At 41.6% G+C, this 21,136-nt stretch overlaps 1 protein-coding gene across 2 annotated transcripts in view; it reads left to right on the forward strand.

Annotated features, from left to right (window-relative positions):
- The window catches only part of mgat4c (mgat4 family member C), a 177,484-nt gene that overhangs the window by 151,086 nt on the left and 5,262 nt on the right, over window positions 1-21,136 (forward strand). For both annotated transcript variants that reach the window (XM_021576735.2, XM_021576736.2), the window contains exon 4: window positions 20,316-20,465. In XM_021576735.2, the coding sequence (XP_021432410.1) occupies window positions 20,337-20,465 (129 nt within the window). In that variant the 5' untranslated portion in view covers window positions 20,316-20,336. The remainder of the gene's footprint in view (window positions 1-20,315; window positions 20,466-21,136) is intronic.

Raw genomic sequence — 21,136 nt, forward strand, 5'->3', positions numbered from 1 at the left:
GGATTCCATATCAATGCAACAGATCGATCATGCAGAGAATCTGCTACGGAACCTTTGCTCTCAAATTAGGAATCTCTATGGTGAGTGTTACCAAACTGCAAATATTCACATTCTTCTGCACCTAGCAGGCAGCGTCAGAGCCCTTGGCCCATTATGGACTCATTCATGTTTCCATTTTGAAGACAAAATGGCTATTTGTTAAGGCTCATACATACATGGTATTCAAAATATACCAATGCAAATAGTCCTTGCGGTCAAACTAGTGCAGTTTATCCCTGCCATTCCGCTGAAGCCATAGCTGACTTTTACGCACGGATGACCAATGACCATAGTTCTTCTGATGAAAACAGTGATAAGTCGAGAACAAACATAATTGGAGCATCAAGTGAACTTCAACTAGAGGCCAAGGTACCCCTATGCAATATAAAAACATGCTGGTCGCCACATTCATTCACTGCATTCAGTGAAAGCATTTCACAGGGCACAAGTTAAGAGAACTCATCTCACATCAAGGCATTATGGGAAAGGAAAAAGAAGTAAAAAAAAATGTTTTCTTCTAATGTAGCACAAATAAAGTATGGACAGATTGATTTCTTCTTTACCTCTGAGGAATCAGGTGACAAATGCGCACTGATTAGTGAATTTGAAAAGGCAGGTTTTTCTTTGTTGCAAGATACTGTAACACATGGTACCTGCTTTCATGTTGTGACCCTATTGGAAACCCCTGTCAACACAGTTGTAATTTCCCTTGAGCATGTTTTGGGCATAGTTGTTATCCTTGACTTGACATCTATGCCCGGTATTGTGTTTGCAGCTCATTTCCCAAACACACTTGAGAAGGACAAGGTATACTCAACAAATGACTTGTGTTGGAACAGTATGAATGTATATTGAATGATGAATTAATGAAAATAAATCATATCTTTTGATATCATATCTTTTGATACAAAAATATCACTTTTGTGATTATTTTACACTTCAGCACCACTTTGAGATCATGTAGAGATATCTCTGAGATAACATTTGCATGAATTGATCAGACCTGTAATAATTGGTCTCATATATAGTTCATGGTATGCCAGCAGCATACCGCCCTGCATACAACTGCTGGCTTGCTTCTGAAGCTAAGCGGGGTTGGTCCTGGTCAGTTCCTGGATGGGAGACCAAATGCTGCTGGAAGTGGTGTTGGAGGGCCAGTAGGAGGCATTCTTTCCTCTGGTCTAAAACAATACCCCAGGGCACTGCCCTGTGTAGGGTGCCATCTTTTGGATGGGACGTTAAACGGGTGTCCTGACTCTCCGAGGTCATTAAAGATCCCATGGCACTTATTCTAAGAGTAGGGGTGTTAACCCTGGTCTCCTGGCTAAATTCCCAATCTGGCCCTCAAACCATCACAGTCACCTAATAATCCCCAGTTTACAATTGGCTCATTCATCCCCCTCCTCTCCCCTGTAACTATTCCCCAGGTCGTTGCTGCAAATGAGAATGTGTTCTCAGTCAACTTACCTGGTAAAATAATGGATCAAATTTTTTAAAATATAAAAAAAATATTCCAATGTGTAAATACCACCAAGACATGTTTGAGATAGAGCATCTAATTGATTATATCACATTGAGACTCATTTCAGATCTTCTACTACTCTCATTTATATAGTAGCTGAGACTGAGAAAAGAGACAGGTGTGAGAGAGCTCAGAGAACTCATACAGTGATAACTCTGACACAGATCCATGTCTACTTCTCAGGAGTGACAATTGAGATGTATGAGAAAACACACAACATCTCACTTTAGTATTGACTAGTGCTCTTTTTTTGTCTGGGAGATGGACAGATGTTATAAAGGAGATATCATCTTGGATTTTGTTTTCCTATGGTATGCTACAATAATATAAAGACCCGAATACGTGTCTAATTTACCCATCTCCGTCTGGCTTTCAGGGGTCACCTTGCTTTTTAATTGTAAAGATTATGATTATTTTAATAGCAGCTGAAGAGTTTTAAAACAGCCTATCACTCGAATATCGTTGCTTTAAATCAGTGCATGTGCAAGCACTCACTCCATCAACTCCACTGATATATCGCATCCAAAATATATAATCCTGTTCTAGATTGATATATAGCCCTATATATAGATGTCCTAGCCTACCTCTTTCAGGTAATACATTCAATGCAGTATTAGCCTTATATTTAGCTTATTAATGATGGGTTATGCAAAATAAGCTTCTAATTTATAACACGCAAGCAAGCACCTGTCCTCCGCTGGACTCTCCATAAAATGTCCTCCCATGCAGGGAAAGCTAGACTAGAATAGCTTGCTGGACATCATTTTTATACCAATAGTCTATTCGAAGAGGGATGCAAGCTCTTTTTTGCTGAATGTTAAATGCAGCAGCCCAATGGAACTCACGGGTATTTTGAAAAAAGTGCGAACGTGCGATGGCAGTTATAGGCTATAGCAGTTATTTATTCAGACCCATAACCATTACATCATTGTGAAGAGAAGTGAAAGCCTTCTGCATCTAATTCTAGTTCAACATTATTCAACGATGTCATTAGAATGATGAAGATAAGGACAACAAAACGTATTTCATTTAACTGTTGAAAGCGAGGTAGGAATGAAGCAACAATAAAGAGAGAAAGGGGAGGTAGGCTAATAAAATTAAGGGAATATTATGAAAGGTATATATGCGTCAGCCTACTTATTATATTTCAAAATGAATATCCAATTCGCTAGCCTATACTTGTAACTTTGTAGAGTCGCATGTGCTGCACCTGAATCGCATGTTCTATTCTGCTTTTATATTCTGCATGTTCTATTTCAGTCCATATAGTACAGTATAATTGAACATTTGAACATCTTGGCCATGTTCTGTTATAATCTCCACCCGGCACAGCCAGAAGAGGACTGGCCATCCCACATAGCCTGGTTCCTCTCTAGGTTTCTTCCTAGGTTTTGGCCTTTCTAGGGAGTTTTTCCTTGCTTCTACACATGCATTGCTTGCTGTTTGGGGTTTTAGGCTGGGTTTCTGTACAGCACTTTGAGATATCAGCTGATGTACGAAGGGCTATATAAATAAATGTGATTTGATTTGATTTGTATAATACAAGACAGTACAGCAATAGAGTTCACACAAAAAAAAAGATTAGCCTACTGCAGCTGGTTTCATTTATTTACCCAAGAGAGCATATAGCTAGCTACATCTATAGGCTTTTATGTTTTTCTGTCGTGCGTAATGTGCTGTACCTGATATCATATATGTATTGGATAACGGCACAATCATTTAGGTTTTTTGGCTCTGGGCTCATTAAATGTGGTTAATGTAGGGCTCATAAAATGTATTAAATATATGACTCATCAGGCTCAGGTAGCACCAGGTTTGAAATGTCATGCTAATCAAAGCTCTAATCAAATGCAGACATATTAATATGCTTTATAATGTTTTTGAAAGACACTTCCGGTTTTGGTGGGAAATACCGGGTTACCCGGGAGAAAAGTGATTTCTTCTCGGGATGGAACATTTATAGAATACCGGAAAATATTAAACCTAAGTAAAGCAACACCTAAACTTAAAAATATATAATCAGTGTAATCAAACAATACAATAATTCAAAATGTTTTATATGTTTTGGTTTATATCCGTGGTTGTTCGTTTTATCTCAATCACCCACTGGAGTTTACAGTATACCCACCTTCTTTTACCACTACATCACTGCTTCTTACAGACAATTTTGATCTTGCAATCTGCATTTTAGCATACTCATTCACCTTAATCTCAATCTTAAACCGCCCAGGAGAAAACTTGATCTCCTCTCAATCCACTAGTCTCTTCTGGAATACCAAACTATCTAGAGGTCCAGGAAGATATCGAACAAGTGATCAGTCATACCTTGTCCCTCTCTCATTTCATTAGCATGGTTTCCACTAACGACACTATCTTCGAGCTAGTCAGTGGTTGCTAGTGCCGGAGATGTTTAAAGCCAAGAGACTCAACATGCAATTACTTCCTGCAAATACTGTACCTCATGAGGAGATGGCACAATACTGGAAACCATGCTAGTGAGAGTAACTTGCATCCAAAGACAATGGGGTTGTGTGGCCCTTTCTGTTTGGCTGGAGTTGGATGCACTGCTTCAGCCCCCACTGCAGAGGTATACAGTGACTCCATGTGCTGAAGACTGAACACACAGTGTAGGGCATAAATATTTGAAGAGGCCGGTACAAAGCTTGGAGAACTTTAAACTCAAATCACTGGTCCCCATGCATCTTTAATGGGGTCTGCCCCTTTTGTCCAGCAGCAGGAAGGGGATAACTGCAGGGGCCCAGCGTCCGAGAACTAGCAGCCTTCTTCCTTGATGAATAAGTAAACACATTCAATCGGGCTGAGATGCAGTCGGTAAACAACCAGTCGATAACAAGCAGATTTGTTTTCTTCTGAAAGTAATGCTGTTCACAAGCTACCGATTACTTCTAAAAATGTGATCCATCTCTCAACAATTTCCACTGAAGCCTGACATGTTCAGTAGTTCTGAGTTTAACCACATTCTTTACTTTCTCTGCCTGTAAGGAACTAACCTTTTGGGAAATGTACTGCACCATAAAAGCACGCCCATAGGACACATACCATAATATACACATTCAGTCCATTATGTTTTTGGTAGTACTACAGTCAACCCACATGAAAAAACTATAATTTAGTATTCAACAGTATACTACAAAATGTTATAGTAAGTAAGACACAAGATCGAGGGAAAATACAGTGTGTAGTATAGTATTCTACTACAGTATACTACAGTTAGTAGAGAATTCTGTAGTAAGTACTGTAGTATTCTATAGTAAACTGTAGTATACTGTAATAGAATACATACTACACACTATTTTCCCTCGATCATGTGTAGTACTTACTATATAATTTTGTAGTATACTATAGTAAATACTACAATATTATCTGCAAAATAACGATGTAGTAAATATTAATATAATGTCCGCAAAAATACTACAGTCTGCAAAAACACAGATGTTTTTTATATATAGTATATACCATACTACTGTATTTAATTTGCATACACCCTGCCCATTCCCCTCCCCCATATCCCAATTGTTGCCACCCATAAGTGAGAAACATACATTCCAAGTATAGACGATTTATATTGTGTATCTGTTCAGACCCCAGTCCTACCTACCTACCTACCTACCATTCTACCATTCTACCTACCATTATATTTACCATTCTACCTACTATTCTACCGACCTACCTACCATTCTACCTACCTACCATTCTACCTACCTACAGGTTATGTGAAATTTGTGGTTTTAGTATTTCTCCAGTGTTCCTCTGCTTCTATGTCAAAGATAATAAAACAATAACACAATAGAAAATACTACTGTATATTACAGTCTGCAAAAACACAGTAAATACTACATTATAAACTAGGTGTACAAAACATTAGCAACACCTTCCTAATATTGAATTGCACCCCCTTTTACCCTCAGAACAGCCTCAATTCGTCGGGGCATGGAATTTACAAGGTGTCGAAAGCATTCCACAGGGATGCTGGCTCATGTTGACTCCAATGCTTCCCACAGTTGAGTTAAATTGGCTGGATGTTCTTTGGATGGTGGACCATTCTTCATACATCAGAAACTGTTGAGCATTGGAGTTCTTGACACACTCAAACCGGTGCACCTGGCACCTACAACCGTACCCTGTTCAAAGGCACTTAAATCTTTTGTTTCTAAATGGCACATATGCACAATCCATGTCTCAATTGTCTCAAGGCTTAAAAATCCTTCTCTAACCGGTCTCCTCTCCTTCATCATCTACACTGATTGAAGTAGATTCAACAGATTCAGAAGTACAGTGTTGCAGATGTGATTGCAGGGTGCAGTGAAAATCTTAAGCTTCGAGCTCCAACATCCAGGACCAAGTGAAATAAAATAATGAAAATGGTAATATAAAACAACAATAGAAATAGCACTGTATAATAATAACAACTGTAGCAGTGATGTAGAAATGCATGTCCATTGGGTAGAAGGCAGAGTAAAGACTGTTGAGGGAGTTGGGGGGGAAATGACCACAGGGGGAGCAGCATGACCATTGAGGGGGGTGTGGGGGCCAAGTGAAATAAAAACAGTACAAATGATTATTAAAAAAAATCTATAATATACATATTAACAACTGCAACAGTGATGAATGAGTAAAAGTATGTTGGGGGGGGGGCAGCAGGGGAGAGGGGGGAGCAGATAGCTGACTAGTGGTGGCTATTCAGCAGCCTGGTGGTCTAAGGGTAGAAACTATTGGCCAGTCTTTCAGTTTTTGCCATGATGTTCCTGTACTGCCCGTGTCTGAGTGATTGTAGCATGGAGAACAGGGTATGGCTTGGGTGGCTGGGGACCCTGATGATCTTCAATCAAATTTTCAATCAAATGTATTTATGAAGCCCTTTTTACATCAGCCGATGTCACAAAGTTCTATACAGAAACCCAGCCTAAAACCCCAAACAGCAAGCAATGTAGATGTAGAAGCACAGTGGCTAGGAAAAACTCCCTAAAAAGGCAGGAACCTAGGAAGAAACCTAGAGAGGAACCAGGCTCTGAGGAGTGGCCAGTCCTCTTCTGGCTGTGCAGGGTGGGGATTATAACAGTACATGGCCAAGATGTTCAAATGTTCATAGATGACCAGCAGGTTAAAATAAAAGTAATCACAGTGGTTGTAGAGGATGCAACAGGTCAGCACCTCAGAGTATGAGACTGCATCTAGGTTATTATGTCCTGTTAAATTGAGTTCCTGAGTTAGGTGGTTAACCGATTTTTGTACTCTGGTGTCCTTGGGTAGGTGGAGGGAGTCTGGAAGGGCATCTAGGAATCTTTGGGTTGTCTGAGAATTTATAGCACGGCTTTTGATGATCCTTTGTTGGGGTCTAAGCAGATTATTTGTTGCCATTGCAAATGTAATAAGATGGTGTTCCGATAGTTATCTTCTTGGCCTTCCAGCGAAACCTGGTGTTATAGGTGTCCTGTAGGGTAGGCAGTGTGCACCCAATGTTGCGTTCGGCTGCACGTATCCCCCTCTAAAGAGTCTTGCGGTCCGTGGTGGTGGAGTTGCCTTGAATCACCTGGATTCACTTGGTCAGTCCATGTCATGGAAGGAGCAGGTTTTCAGAATGTTTTGTACAGTTAGTGTATACTACATTTTTTTATTACATTATTTATACCAGGGGCGCAACTTTTTTTTAACGAGTCGAATAAACACTCCAAACAGCCTTCCCGACCTCTCGGAGGCATCCGCATGTTCCTAAAGCACATTGTTGCCTCGTTTTGTATCACATCCCAATGGTAAAACGTCCCCCCCGTCCCCAGTGAAAGTTGTGGCCCTGATTTATACTGATTTATACTATAGTTTTAGTTCTTTATACCAAAGTTACAGATTTTTTATTTCACCTGGCTGCCAATTCCTGATCTTCTGAGAACATCATTTGAGGAGTCGCCTGAAGCGTGAGAGGAATGGGAGCTGGAGGAATACAGCAGTGCTGAGGCAGAGGGATTGTAATGAGGACGACTGGCTAATATTCTGAACTTTGTGTGGAGATCTTTCTGGTGCCCAGAGCTGCTGAGGCATCACCCAAGTGGCTGCCTCACAGACTGGAAGAGAAGAAGTCCAATGACCAAAAGAGTCAGGCTGGTTCCCAGATTTGCCCTCTACAAGATCATCAACAGACTCATCACCATCTACCATCCTCTGACCAGCTCTCTCCGCTCAAGCCATGAACTCACCCTCTCCACCTTCGGAGGATGAAGCTTTCAAAGACTTGGCCTCTATCGGTTGACCTATCATGATATATTTCTTGTTTGTTGTTTGCTCTTGAAGTGCTTTGAGATTCTATGAAATGCGCTATAGAAATGTAATACACTATAGTTAACTGTAAATACTACAGTATAATACAGTAAATACTTTAGTCCTCAAAAACACTACAGTGAATTCTATAGTATTTATACCATACTATACTATGGTATTTTTCATGTGGGAAACCTGGGTTCAAATACTTTCTGTTTTCTTTTAAATACTTTCACTATTTGATTTAGCTTGTCTGGAGTAGCTTCTATAAGTAGAGACATTTCCCTGTAGGTGAGGGTTATTTCTTCTCCCTCAGATAAAACATTGATTGCTATTTTTTAATAAACCCAAATCTGTTATGTTGCCTGCATGTCATCAAACAAATGAACAATAGTGTTTACCAAATGGCTTTGTTGTACAACACACCCGCTTATTAAAATGGCATCTCATTAGCCGCATTGAGCAGCCGTTTTACATAAGATTAATTGGCTTTTTTGAAAGCACTTTTTCTTCATTATCATTCTGTCTTGCAAATGGATTCATTGCGCAACAATGATGCATATTCATATTCATTTTAGAGGAAGCTTGGAAATTGTTAGGAAATGAGCCAAAGGTGGACCTCGGCTGGTGTACTGGCAGTACCAGGCACACGCTGAATTCTAAACACATGAGCTTCTGCCCCTGAGGCAAATGAGACCAGTTAGTTACTGTATCTGAATGGAATACATTTTGAGATGTTTTAAAATGGGGCATATGCCTTTTTTGTGGATTTCATCATTTGTGTTCTCTCCTAGTTAATTTCATTTTATGTGTGTTATAATTCAACTTTATTGTATCTAAAAAATGCATGGGCAAGACATTATTGCACCAAGACAAGAGTGCAGCAAGACGAGAGGGCAGCAAGACGAGAGGGCAGCAAGACGAGAGGGCAGCAAGACGAGAGTGCAGCAAGACGAGAGGGCAGTAAGACGAGAGGGCAGCAAGACGAGAGTGCAGCAAGACGAGAGGGCAGCAAGACGAGAGGGCAGAAAGACGAGAGGGCAGAAAGACGAGAGGGCAGAAAGACGAGAGGGCAGCAAGACGAGAGGGCAGCAAGACGAGAGGGCAGCAAGACGAGAGGGCAGCAAGACGAGAGGGCAGCAAGACGAGAGTGCAGCAAGACGAGAGGGCAGCAAGACGAGAGTGCAGCAAGACGAGAGGGCAGCAAGACGAGAGGGCAGCAAGACGAGAGGGCAGCAAGACGAGAGTGCAGCAAGACGAGAGGGCAGCAAGACGAGAGGGCAGAAAGACGAGAGGGCAGCAAGACGAGAGTGCAGCAAGACGAGAGGGCAGCAAGACGAGAGTGCAGCAAGACGAGAGGGCAGCAAGACGAGAGGGCAGAAAGACGAGAGGGCAGAAAGACGAGAGGGCAGAAAGACGAGAGGGCAGCAAGACGAGAGTGCAGCAAGACGAGAGGGCAGCAAGACGAGAGGGCAGAAAGACGAGAGGGCAGAAAGACGAGAGGGCAGAAAGACGAGAGGGCAGCAAGACGAGAGGGCAGCAAGACGAGAGGGCAGCAAGACAAGAGGGCAGCAAGACGAGAGTGCAGCAAGACGAGAGGGCAGCAAGACGAGAGGGCAGAAAGACGAGAGGGCAGAAAGACGAGAGGGCAGAAAGACGAGAGGGCAGCAAGACGAGAGTGCAGCAAGACGAGAGGGCAGCAAGACGAGAGGGCAGAAAGACGAGAGGGCAGAAAGACGAGAGTGCAGCAAGACGAGAGGGCAGCAAGACGAGAGGGCAGAAAGACGAGAGGGCAGAAAGACGAGAGGGCAGAAAGACGAGAGGGCAGCAAGACGAGAGGGCAGCAAGACGAGAGGGCAGCAAGACAAGAGGGCAGCAAGACGAGAGTGCAGCAAGACAAGAGGGCAGCAAGACGAGAGGGCATGTAGGCTACACTCTTTTTGGAGTATGTGGTGCATGTGTGTACTGTTGGTATGTTTCTGTATAGGACTCAACAGTAGGACTTTGAAGTCATGTAAGAATATTTCCAGTTACCTCATCCTCTTTCTGGACATCAATAATAAAAGCAGGAATGCTTTCACTAGCCTCTGATTTGATATTTCACCAAGTTCAGGGATAGTTTACAGTATGTTCCTGTGAGGGCTACTAGCAACTCGCAAAGTTTTGAAAAAACAAAGTTTTTAAAAAACAAGATAGGATTGGTTATTTTTAAGACCTATACTCCAGTATGTAAGAATGTGTATATTGCTACATCAGAGAGATACCAGGTTTGTGTTCCAAATGGCACCCTATTCCTTACATAGTGTACTACTTCTGACCATGTGCCCTATGGGACCTGGTCAAAAGTGGTGCACTTTATAGGGAATAAGGTGCCATTTCAGACACAGGTTGAACCAGGTTGAGAGCCTGCCTTAAGGTTGAACAAAACAAAACGTTTTCTTTATGCATTAAAATACGAGTTGCATAGTGTTTTACCCGAGCCTTGCAGAAATACTTTAATGTTAAAGGGAAGCAGAGACTGACAGCAATATACATGTATGTACCGAAATACAAACACAGCATAGTTGAGTATAATGCATATAGCATTTGGAGGTAAAGAAAACGGCCGTCTTAACTAGAGTATGTGGTCGTCTGTTCATGCACAATGATATTACACGTCATTAATTACATACTCACTGTATACAGTATATCACTTGAATGTAAATGTCAGCGATTGGGTGCAGAGTGAAAGCGGAGTCAGGCGCAGGACACAGGAATAGAGTAATCCAACTGAGTTTACTGAAAGAATAAAGCAAAATTCCAAATAGGAACATACAACACAACTCAAACACAAACACAACCACATGAACAATCACGGACAGAACATAAATGTATGTCAGATGGTTAAATAGGGAATGTAATGAGGGAATGTAAAACAGGTGTGTGTGTGTAATCAGACAAAACAAAACAAAACAGATAAATGGATCGGTAGTGACTAGAAAGCCGGTGACGTCGTCCGCCGAACACCACCAAACAGGGAGAAGGGCCGACCTCGGCGGAAGTCGTGACAGTAAAACCTCACCCTTGGCTCGTTCGTATATGTCGTTGTATTTTGGAATTTTTTGTCTCTTGTGACTGGGTCATATTTTTATGTGCAACGACATGACATATCATTACCTATTCTGATTATTGGTGACATTTGGAGTCACCAAACATGACTATAGTCAATTTTCTATGGGGTGACAAGGGGAATCAGACATGGAAAATTATCCAAAGTCACCAGAGTAGAAAAGCAGTTAGTCTTTGCTCTGAGCATAAATGTCAGTGAACAGTAAACCAGTCGTTAATTAAAGTGTAATTGCGTTACAGGCCGTTTAGTGCCTCATTTAATTCTGTCTGATTATGAGACTAAACATCCATTACTGATTGGAAAGAAATATTTCATCAAACATCTCATTATATGAACATATTATTATTATATACTCAGTAATTCATGTTATCAGATATTAGGCTAAATATTTAGCATACTTTTTAGAAGTAAGTCAAGTGCCGCATAATGGCCACTAATGTTTGGTGGATGACTCAGAAGTGTTAAGAACCACACTATAGTTGAGTAAGTAAGACTGGAGACATTAGGTCTGAAAATAACCAATTAATGAACGCAGCACATCCCATAGGACACAGGGAGCCAGACAGACAAAAACATCCTCATTAGCTTGTTGTTATTGTTATAAACTTGTCATTTACAAAATAAAGCAGTACTGAAAACAATGAAAGCAGAGAAACTAAAACCCCAAAAACATAATTTTGGAAACTACAAAACAGGATTTTGGGGAGAAAAAAATCTAACATATTTTATAGTGCCCGCTTAGAGTGGTTTATTAAGTAGAACCTGCCTATTTGAAAGCTAAAAATTAGTAGCTTGCAACATGTAAAAAATGTTTTAAAGTATCTCATGCTAGAAAAAATCCCTGATAAAAACAAGATCTCGAATAAGGTCTCGACTACAGCAGGGTTGGTTGCCTGGTCAGGATTATTGGAGATAAATTACTTTTAGTGATTGGTCCAGCGCACACATTCCTCATCAAATATGAATGCTGAAGGGAAGACTGGGGAGATTGGGTGGATGCTGGATGCAGGGTTATAGGATACTCTTCATCAGTCATGAGAGAAGATGTACAGTAGAATACAGTGTCCTGCTGAGACAGCTGCTGACAGAGGATACTGCTGTTTAGGATGCTTTAGTCAACATGGAATAACGGACATGTATTGTTCACTAAGGTAGGCTACTGCATCTCACTTAGCTGTGTAAAGCAGTTTTATATCGTGGTTTTTGAGGTCTCAATAGTTTGATTGTTGGGCATTACTTTCAGTGAGGTGTTTTAGGGATTTGCTAGTAACGTACAAAAAGGAAAATGTGGAAAATGACGTAGAATTGTTTTTATGTACAGTATAATGGAATGGTGAAGTTATTCAGTATCTGCTCCTCACTTGTACAGTACTGGGGATTTGTTACATCACTTTCCTCCTAGTTCTAAACCCCAATGATATGAACACTATTCATCTCTGTGGTTACTTTCCTAATCCCAGAGGCTCATTTCCTAAGAGCACTACTTCTTCTGTTCTGTTTTCTGTTGTCAGATTGGTGGGAAACTGGGCCATCTTATTGTATCTTTCTGTGGTCCTCATTTCAAAACCACAGAGAGACAGAGCCCTTTGAAAAGCCTGCCAATGCCCTGCACTAAATGTGTGGGGAGGAGATAGTGCATTCTCATGTTATCTGCCACGGGCCCCTTGCCCCTTTAGCCATTTTCTCATTTCACAGATTTGACCAGGAGGTGACCTTGGCTTTTTAAGAGCTTTTAAGGCAGAGCCAAGTCCCCCTGTCTACCTTCCGACTCCCTTCTCCAAAACTGACAGACATAGAGAATTCTCTCCTCTCCTCTTTTTTTTCTCTCCTGTCCTCAATGGCTTTTTTTCTCTCGCCCAGAGCAGCCTCTGTCCAGTCCTTTTATAGATAGAGTGGACGAGCTGCTGACAATTGTCTGAGGAGAAGAGAGGAGAAGAGAGAAGATATACATGTGAGGCCTCTGGTTCTGGATTAATGCTGCAGCATATGTTGATGACATGTGACGTCATACACATAGGGCAAGGAGGGATAGTCAGTATGCAGCAGCAGGACTACTCAACACGCAGGTCAGCCATGGGCTGAATGTGGCCTGTCTGTGGTGATAAATGAACAGAATATTTTGACACTTGATAATAACTTCAGAATATGTTACATAACCATGTGGTACTGTAATGCTGTGGCATCATGTGTCTCACAGTCTGTGTCTAGCAGTAACACATTTTAATGACACCAAAGATAGTGTTCTAACTGAAACCGTGTGTGTGTGTGCCTGTGCGTGTGCATGTGTGTGTGTGTGTGTGTGTGTGTGTGTGTGTGTGTGTGTGTGTGTGTGTGTGCGTGCATTCATATGTGCGTTTATGTGTCTAGTACAACATGTCCGGTGTGTTTTCGAGTGGAAATGAGCCAGCCGTATCGCGGCCCTCCATCTCCAGCCCTCCCCAGCGGGCCTCTGGCGGAGTGCTAATCTGGGTCAAAGAGCAAACTGCTGAGAAGGGCCTGGGAGAGGCTCGCTTACACATGAATCATTTCTCACGCCTCCCGTCCTCATTATGCTCGCCACTGATGGAACCACAAAGCCTTTCATGTTTCCTTCTGACCTTAAAGGTAAATACCCAGATAACACTGTGGAAGCAGCCCGGCACCCAATTCACTGTAGCATTCATTGCCTTTACCCCCATCACAGAGGCACTTTGAGGGTGTTGCTCCTCGGTCTGATCAGACCCTGTCATTACAGTGGAACTCATATCCTCTTTCAACTGGCCGCTGTGATGTTACAAATGTATGTCAACAGATCACTGTACTCTCTCTTATCATAGTTCTTTCTTCAATTGATATCAATACAGTCATAATGACAAAGGCAATCTCCCTTTCAAATCCAACATCACAGTGATACAGTCAGTTAATGATCAGTTGTGCAGTTGTCCAGGTGTGGCATGCCTCCATTTGGTGGACTTTAGCTTTGTCACTGGCCATCTGGAAATCCAACGGAAAAATACGGACCATTCCAATCTTAAAGAACCCTTTTACGATTGCATTTCAATCATGGCTAATACCGAGCTATCAGGAGCGCTGGTACTGCAGCCAGGGAACTACCATTTGTTCCAAGTGTTTTGAAGCCTGATTGCGCTGAAGCTAGCATCAATGGGCGACACGTGTTCAATATTGTTCAATATTTTTTTTCCAGAAGCTACCCCACCTGTGTCACCTGCTTTGGTCCTTGCATAAAAAGCTTGGATGGTAATAAATGGCAATGAGATTTAGGACTGTATGTGGATCCAAACTGCGGCTGGACTTAGAACAAAGCTTAGCTTCCTAGAAGTCAGCAAAAATAGGTAATGGTGTTGAGTTGGAAGAATCCATAACACTATGGACTTCTGCCAGACAGAGGGAGGCTTAGAGAGTATTCAAATGTAGGTCTATGCAGTCACTACCAAAAGTCCTTCTGGATAAGAGCGTCTGCTAAACGACTAAAATGTTAATAGATATGCAGGCAGGAAGGCATTGGTATGAGGAATGTTTCTGATTTCCTGTTTGCGAGGTGCACCACCAAGCCCTTATGGGAGAACAGCTGGAGTTGCAGTTGTCAACGGGCTGGCTCTGGTTCCCATGGGGCAGTGGTGGCAGCGAGGGCCAGCTTGGACAGCATGTCTGGGGGGAAACACACACACACACACAGTGTGTCCTGGGGGAATCTCACACACAACCTCCCGTTAGAGTCTGTGCGATCAGGCTGCTGACAGCGGTGACAGGCCTGGAGCAGGAGGGGAGTGTGTGTACATCTGTTTGGACCTTGGCACCGATGAGCCTCTGGAGTTCCACACAGCCAGCCAGCTTGTCGGTACCGGTTACTGGTAGAACACAGCGTCTGGACCCGATGAAGATGATCAGATCTGATAAGGTGTTGGCAGCTAAGTGAGCACACAGTCACGATGCCGACAGACTGAGCAGCAAACAAGAGGGGCGCAGAATCAATGCGGGTGTGTCATGTAGTTTCAGTAGAAGTTAGAATAGGAGTTAGTGGAATACAAGATGGAAGAGGAGTTGTATCTTCTCAGGTTGGGGAACATGATTGACAATGTTCCAGCCTTGATAGTTGTAGCCTTGTTCGGGTGTATGGTAATATCTATGGATTGCATGATGAAATTGCTTTCAACTTTTTAATTTATTGCTCCAAAGAGTGATAGTGCACCAATAGTAATCCCTTTCGGTGTGCTGCCTATGTTGATAATTCAGCATCTTTCGAAAAAGAGGTCGATATCTGACAAAGTCTTTGTAGATGATAGATTCTCTTTGTGTGACAAATTCCATAAGAATGTGGTAATTGGTCAACTGTTTGGTCAATTTGAATTCTTTGCTAAAAATAAAAAAAATCATAATGAAGGGATTTATTATTCCGCGCTTTGCTACAATTTTGTTATCAACACCAGCCTCCGGTATTTCCCTCTTTTGTGGGAGAAAGAAAATCCATTGAAAGTGGCTGAAGGCCTGACACAAAGCAACTGCTGAACCCCTGCAAATCTGCAGGCTTAATTGATTATTTGTGCAGAGCTGTATATCTGTGAGGTGCAGGATACCCAGGGGAAATAATGTCAAACAGATAACAACATCAAATGTGGGAGAATAGCTTTCTGCTGCCCATTTTATTCATCTTTTCCCCTTTTCTCATTCACAATGTGTTTTCCATCCGGGTTTTCCCATTACACGAGGCTCGCCTAGTTTAAAAAATGTTTAAGTGTCACTAAATTGCGGAGTTTAAAGTGACTTAGACTGGAAAGAAAAGTGTTTGTTAAGGGTTTATTTGGATGTCTGAATATCACATTGCGACTCCAAGGTTGTTCCCACCTCATACTCCCAGAGGAGAACTCTTTACTACAAAATCTTTACTTCATTATTCCGTCTTCCTCAGTGCCCTGCTGCCAGTAGCCTGCTAAAGGAATGAATTCATTATGTAGATAATACTGTACACAAACACATTGAAATACTTGGTTTTCTTGATTATTTTATTGCCAGAGCTTGTCAAATGCAGGTTTCAGAGATATTTCACTTTTGCTTTGACAGTGTAACCATTCTCTGGGGTGGTATCTTGAATATATAATATTCAATATAATATCATTTTATTTCAGTGGGGTAAGCTACAGAGGAGTCGAGCCTTGAGAGGCATTAGTGGAAATGGTGGAATTTGACTTGAGTTTCGGACTTACAGTGCTCAACTCAACTCCCTTTAACTACTTTCCTCACTCTTCAGATCAATTTCCCTTACAGACTGTAAGTGACAGGTAGCAGTCTTTCATAGATAGCTATCAAACCATTTCCAACGGATGTGAGAGACTACTACAGCGTGTTGTGTCCTGTTATCATATCATAAGTAGTATTCTATCAATGAGTGGCAGTGGTGCGGTTTCTTTGGTTCAGTTCAAAGTACAATGTTACAGCAAGGAGGTCGGATGGCTGAGGGAGTGATTGACTGCCATTATGACAGCCCATTAAAATACACTTACCCCTTTCTCTGCAAACCACAGACTAAGCTCCTCTGGACTCGTGATAGTCAACACATGCACGCATGCACTCGCTCGTACACACACATTCATATTTTAGAGACAGTCCTGTACACTTATAGACACATACCCTCAAAAACTTGATTTGATTTTGGTACAGGATATGCATATTGCATATCAAAAGCCATTCCTTTTGGGGAAAGCAGTGCAGATTTCGGGCACATCCTTGCCACAGCAGCTCTTTGAGTGTGCAATAAGAGTGTAGAGAGTGAAGTAGGTACCTGCAGCTGTGCCTTTGGCAGGTTTAGGCCACAGCTTCCTCTATCAAGCCCGAGCCCAGATAGACTGAATTATTGAAACAAGATATGCATTCCAAATGTCACCCTATTCCCTTTTAAGAGCACTACTTTTTGACCATGGCCCTACTTTTGACTAGTACTCGAATAGGGTGCCAGTCAGGATGCAGGCAAGTAGCCAGTACAAAGTGCTAATCCAACCTGCATTATCAGGACACCAAATCCAGCACTCATGTGTGAGAGACAGAATACCACCCACCCAGCATGAAGCAGAAAATTCTCAAATTGCCCAGTTGTGTAATTGTAGTATTTCGTCTGCAGTGGCCCAACTAACATTTATTTTGTTTATTTCAAGATGCTTTTCTTTATTCCAACCTCTCCCCTGTTGTAATTTCCTTCCTTTCCAGTAATGTAGTTTTAAAAAAGTGACTGAAAAAGGTTGCCAGTGACACATTTTGCTGTGGCTGTTGGCTTTTGACAGGAAGAGGTGACAGAGGTGACTCAGGAACTATTTTGTCAGGTGGTGGTGTTGTGTTCACTGTGCTGCTGCTGTGGAGTGAAGTCACCACTGCAGCTTTTTGTCTGATGTTAGTCAACCACACTACAGAGGTACCTTTGGAAGGACATACAGATGTAGGATCTTAACGTGATCACTCTTTTTGTTGCTGAGAATGTCCCTGCACCACAGAAAATGCAGATGACCTTTGTGATTTACATAGATTCACTGAAAACCAGTTATATTAACTGTATGTCATTTTCCTCAAGACTACTTTTAGCTAGCTAATAGCCTAACATTATGGACTAAACGTTCAAATCCTCTTGCTGCAGGATTATTTAGCTGTGATAATATAGGTCAAATGAAGATCCTACATCTGTAATTATCCGGCCTGTTCTCACTCTAGCCCACATCAGCTAAAACCTGCCACTTTGTGGTCTCTTCAACAACCAAGGTCGGCCAGCCCTGCAGTAAATTGCACTGACTGAGTTTGGAAATGTAATGGCTGTGTGGCAATGTAGGCTACTATTTGAGAGAGAGAGAGAGAGATTTGGATGTCACAAGCTGTCAGTGTAGATGAAGAGAGCTACTTGTTTGGCTCAAGATTATATTATTACTATTATTAGAACTCTTGGCCGCTAATTGATGCATTTACTGTAGGCAGGTGTTTCTTTAGGCTACCATCATAATGATTAGAACCAAGGTTCCATCAATACCTATTCTTTTATCAATGATTTGTTCAATATCTTTTATACCTTTTTATACTGTATACCTTGTCTACTACAGGACGTGGAGATATACAGATGTAGAAATTAAAGGAGAGTTGTCTGTTAAAGTGTTTTCAACTCTATAAGCCATAATTATGCAAAATTGCAAAAGCATCAAGAGTGTCTAATTACACACAACCAATACCAGTCATGATTGAATAAATAGCCTTCAAAGAGACAGGATGTTAGCGTCAGTTTTAGACCCCAAACAGAAATGTATTGACCAGCCCTATTCCCAGGTGATCCAGGCTCCCGGTGCTCATGATTGATGTGTGTGTGGTCATTGAACCAATCTTACAGCTAGTTTGTATTCCATTAGGCATCTCTGGGGCTTTGTAGCAGTGTCACAAAAGAGCTTGCTGACGCCTAATTGCGTTCTAGAAAAAAAATATGTATTTATATGTCACTCTTCGTATTCTTTGATTAATTTCTGGTGGTACTAGTTGTATTCCACGAGAATATTTATATGTCAGTTGTTTGCCAGTGCCATGTTATTTTGAAAATAGTTTTTTCCCACTATGCACTATGTCCAGGAAGAGTTGTACTAACGTGATTTCAGTACAACAAGTGATGCTTGAAAGAACAGGAAATTATTTATAACTACTTCATCTGATGGCAGTCTGTAGGCCAACCCAGTCTCATGAACTATACAGTGGGGCAAAAAAACGTTTTAGTCAGCCACCAATTGTGCAAGTTCTCCCACTTAAAAAGATGAAAGAGGCCTGTACTTTTCATCATAATTACACTTCAACTATGAGAGACAAAATGAGGGAAAAAAATCCAGAAAATCACATTGTAGGACTTTTAATGAATTTATTTGCAAATTATGGTGGAAATTAAGTATTTCATCACCTACAAACAAGCAAGATTTCTGGCTCTCACAGACCTGTAACTTCTTCTTTAAGAGGCTCCTCTGTCCTCCACTCGTTACCTGTATTAATGGCACCTGTTTGAACTTGTTATCAGTAAAAAAAAAAAAAAGACACCTGTCCACAACCTCAAACAGTCACACTCCAAACTCCACTATGACCAAGACCAAAGAGCTGTCAAAGGACACCAGGAACAAAATTGTAGACCTGCACCAGGCTGGGAAGACTGAATCTGCAATAGGTAAGCAGCTTGGTTTGAAGAAATCAACTGTGGGAGCAAATATTAGGAAATGGAAGACATACAAGACCACTGATAATCTCCCTCGATCTGGGGCTCTACGCAAGATCTCACCCCGTGGGGTCAAAATGATCACAAGAACGGTGAGCAAAAATCCCAGAACCACACGGGGGGACCTAGTGAATGACCTGCAGAGAGCTGGGACCAAAGTAACAAAGCCTACCATCAGTAACACACTACACCGCCAGGGACACAAATCCTGCAGTGCCAGACGTGTCCCCCTGCTTAAGCCAGTACATGTCCAGGCCCATCTGAAGTTTGCTAGAGAGCATTTGGATGATCCAGAAGAAGATTGTGAGAATCTCATATGGTCAGATGAATCCAATATACAACTTTTTGGTAAAAACTCAACTCGTTGTGTTTGGAGGACAAAGAATGCTGAGTTGCATCCAAAGAACACCATACCTACTGTGAAGCATGGGGGTGGAAACATCATGCTTTGGGGCTGTTTTTCTGCAAAGGGACCAGGACAACTGATCCGTGTAAAGGAAAGAATGAATGGGGCCATGTATCGTGAGATTTTGAGTGAAAACCTTCCATCAGCAAGGGCATTGAAGATGAAACGTGGCTGGGTCTTTCAGCATGACAATGATCCCAAACACACCGCCCGGGCAATGAAGGAGTGGCTTCGTAAGAAGCATTTCAAGGTCCTGGAGTGGCCTAGCCAGTCTCCAGATCTCAACCACATAGAAAATCTTTGGAGGGAGTTGAAAGTCTGTGTTGCCCAGCAACAGCCCCAAAACTGCTCTAGAGGAGATCTGCATGGAGGAATGGGCCAAAATATCAGCAACAGTGTGTGAAAACCTTGTGAAGACTTACAGAAAACGTTTGACCTCTGTCATTGCCAACAAAGGGTATATAACAAAGTATTGAGATAAACTTTTGTTATTGACCAAATACTTATTTTCCACCATAATTTGCAAATAAATTCATTAAAAATTCTACAATGTGATTTTCTGGATTTCTTTTCTCATTTTGTCTGTCATAGTTGACGTGTACCTATGATGAAAATTACAGGCCTCTCTCATCTTTTTAAGTGGGAGAACTTGCACAATTGGTGGCTGACTAAATACTTTTTTGCCCCGCTGTATGTTCCAATTCAATGTTTTTCTACTGGCTTGCTAATGTGCCGTTCCCCCTGTGTTTCCCTGCAGATCCCAGTGAGTGTCTCCATCATGAGGCTGGTGTGGAAGTCCCTGGACAAGATGAGGTGTTTCCGTAAACGCTCCACCATTCCCTTTCTGGGGGTCCTGATCACCTGCCTCCTCTTCCTCAACCTGTACATGGAGGATGGATACGTCCTGGTGAGTCTTCTTCTATATTTTTCACTTGAGTCATAAAGGGCAAGTTCACACAATTTTTTTAACGGTCAGAGGTTTAAAGTTTAAAGGCAGGCTTAGTCTACCTGCAGGCTCCGATCCCAAATAAAGTTAATTTTTTTTAAAGTAATAGCCACAATATAATAACTACTATTTAGAGGATGCCTCTCTATTCCATTGTTTTGGGATTGAGGCCTGCAGATTCCCGGCTGATGTAGGATCCTCACAGCAGATGGCATAGAATATGGATTCCAAACTAGATTAAAACATCTGACAGAACTCTCTCCTCTCCTTAATCAAACAACATCATTTTCACCCACAAGTTCACTTTAGTATTTAACCATGTTGTCCCTTTTATAATTACTTGTTTTCAAAAGGAAACATATTTCAATTTTCATGATGTGGACCCAAAGCCAATGATTTATTTTTTATTCATGATGCCATCAAATCTTGGTAATCATAACACATTATCTGTATTTGTTATTTAAATTATTGAGGAGTTTTGCATATCTTCAATGATATTGTGCTCTCACAAAGTCCATTTCCATGGCAATAAAAACTGCCTCAATGGTTTTAGAAATCTTTGAAATCAGTATGACACGTCCACATTTCTTATCGGTTGGCTAACCCTTATTTTTCTTTTATACAGGATATTC

This window comes from Oncorhynchus mykiss, chromosome 2 (assembly GCF_013265735.2).
Source record: "Oncorhynchus mykiss isolate Arlee chromosome 2, USDA_OmykA_1.1, whole genome shotgun sequence".
Lineage (NCBI taxonomy): Eukaryota > Metazoa > Chordata > Actinopteri > Salmoniformes > Salmonidae > Oncorhynchus > Oncorhynchus mykiss.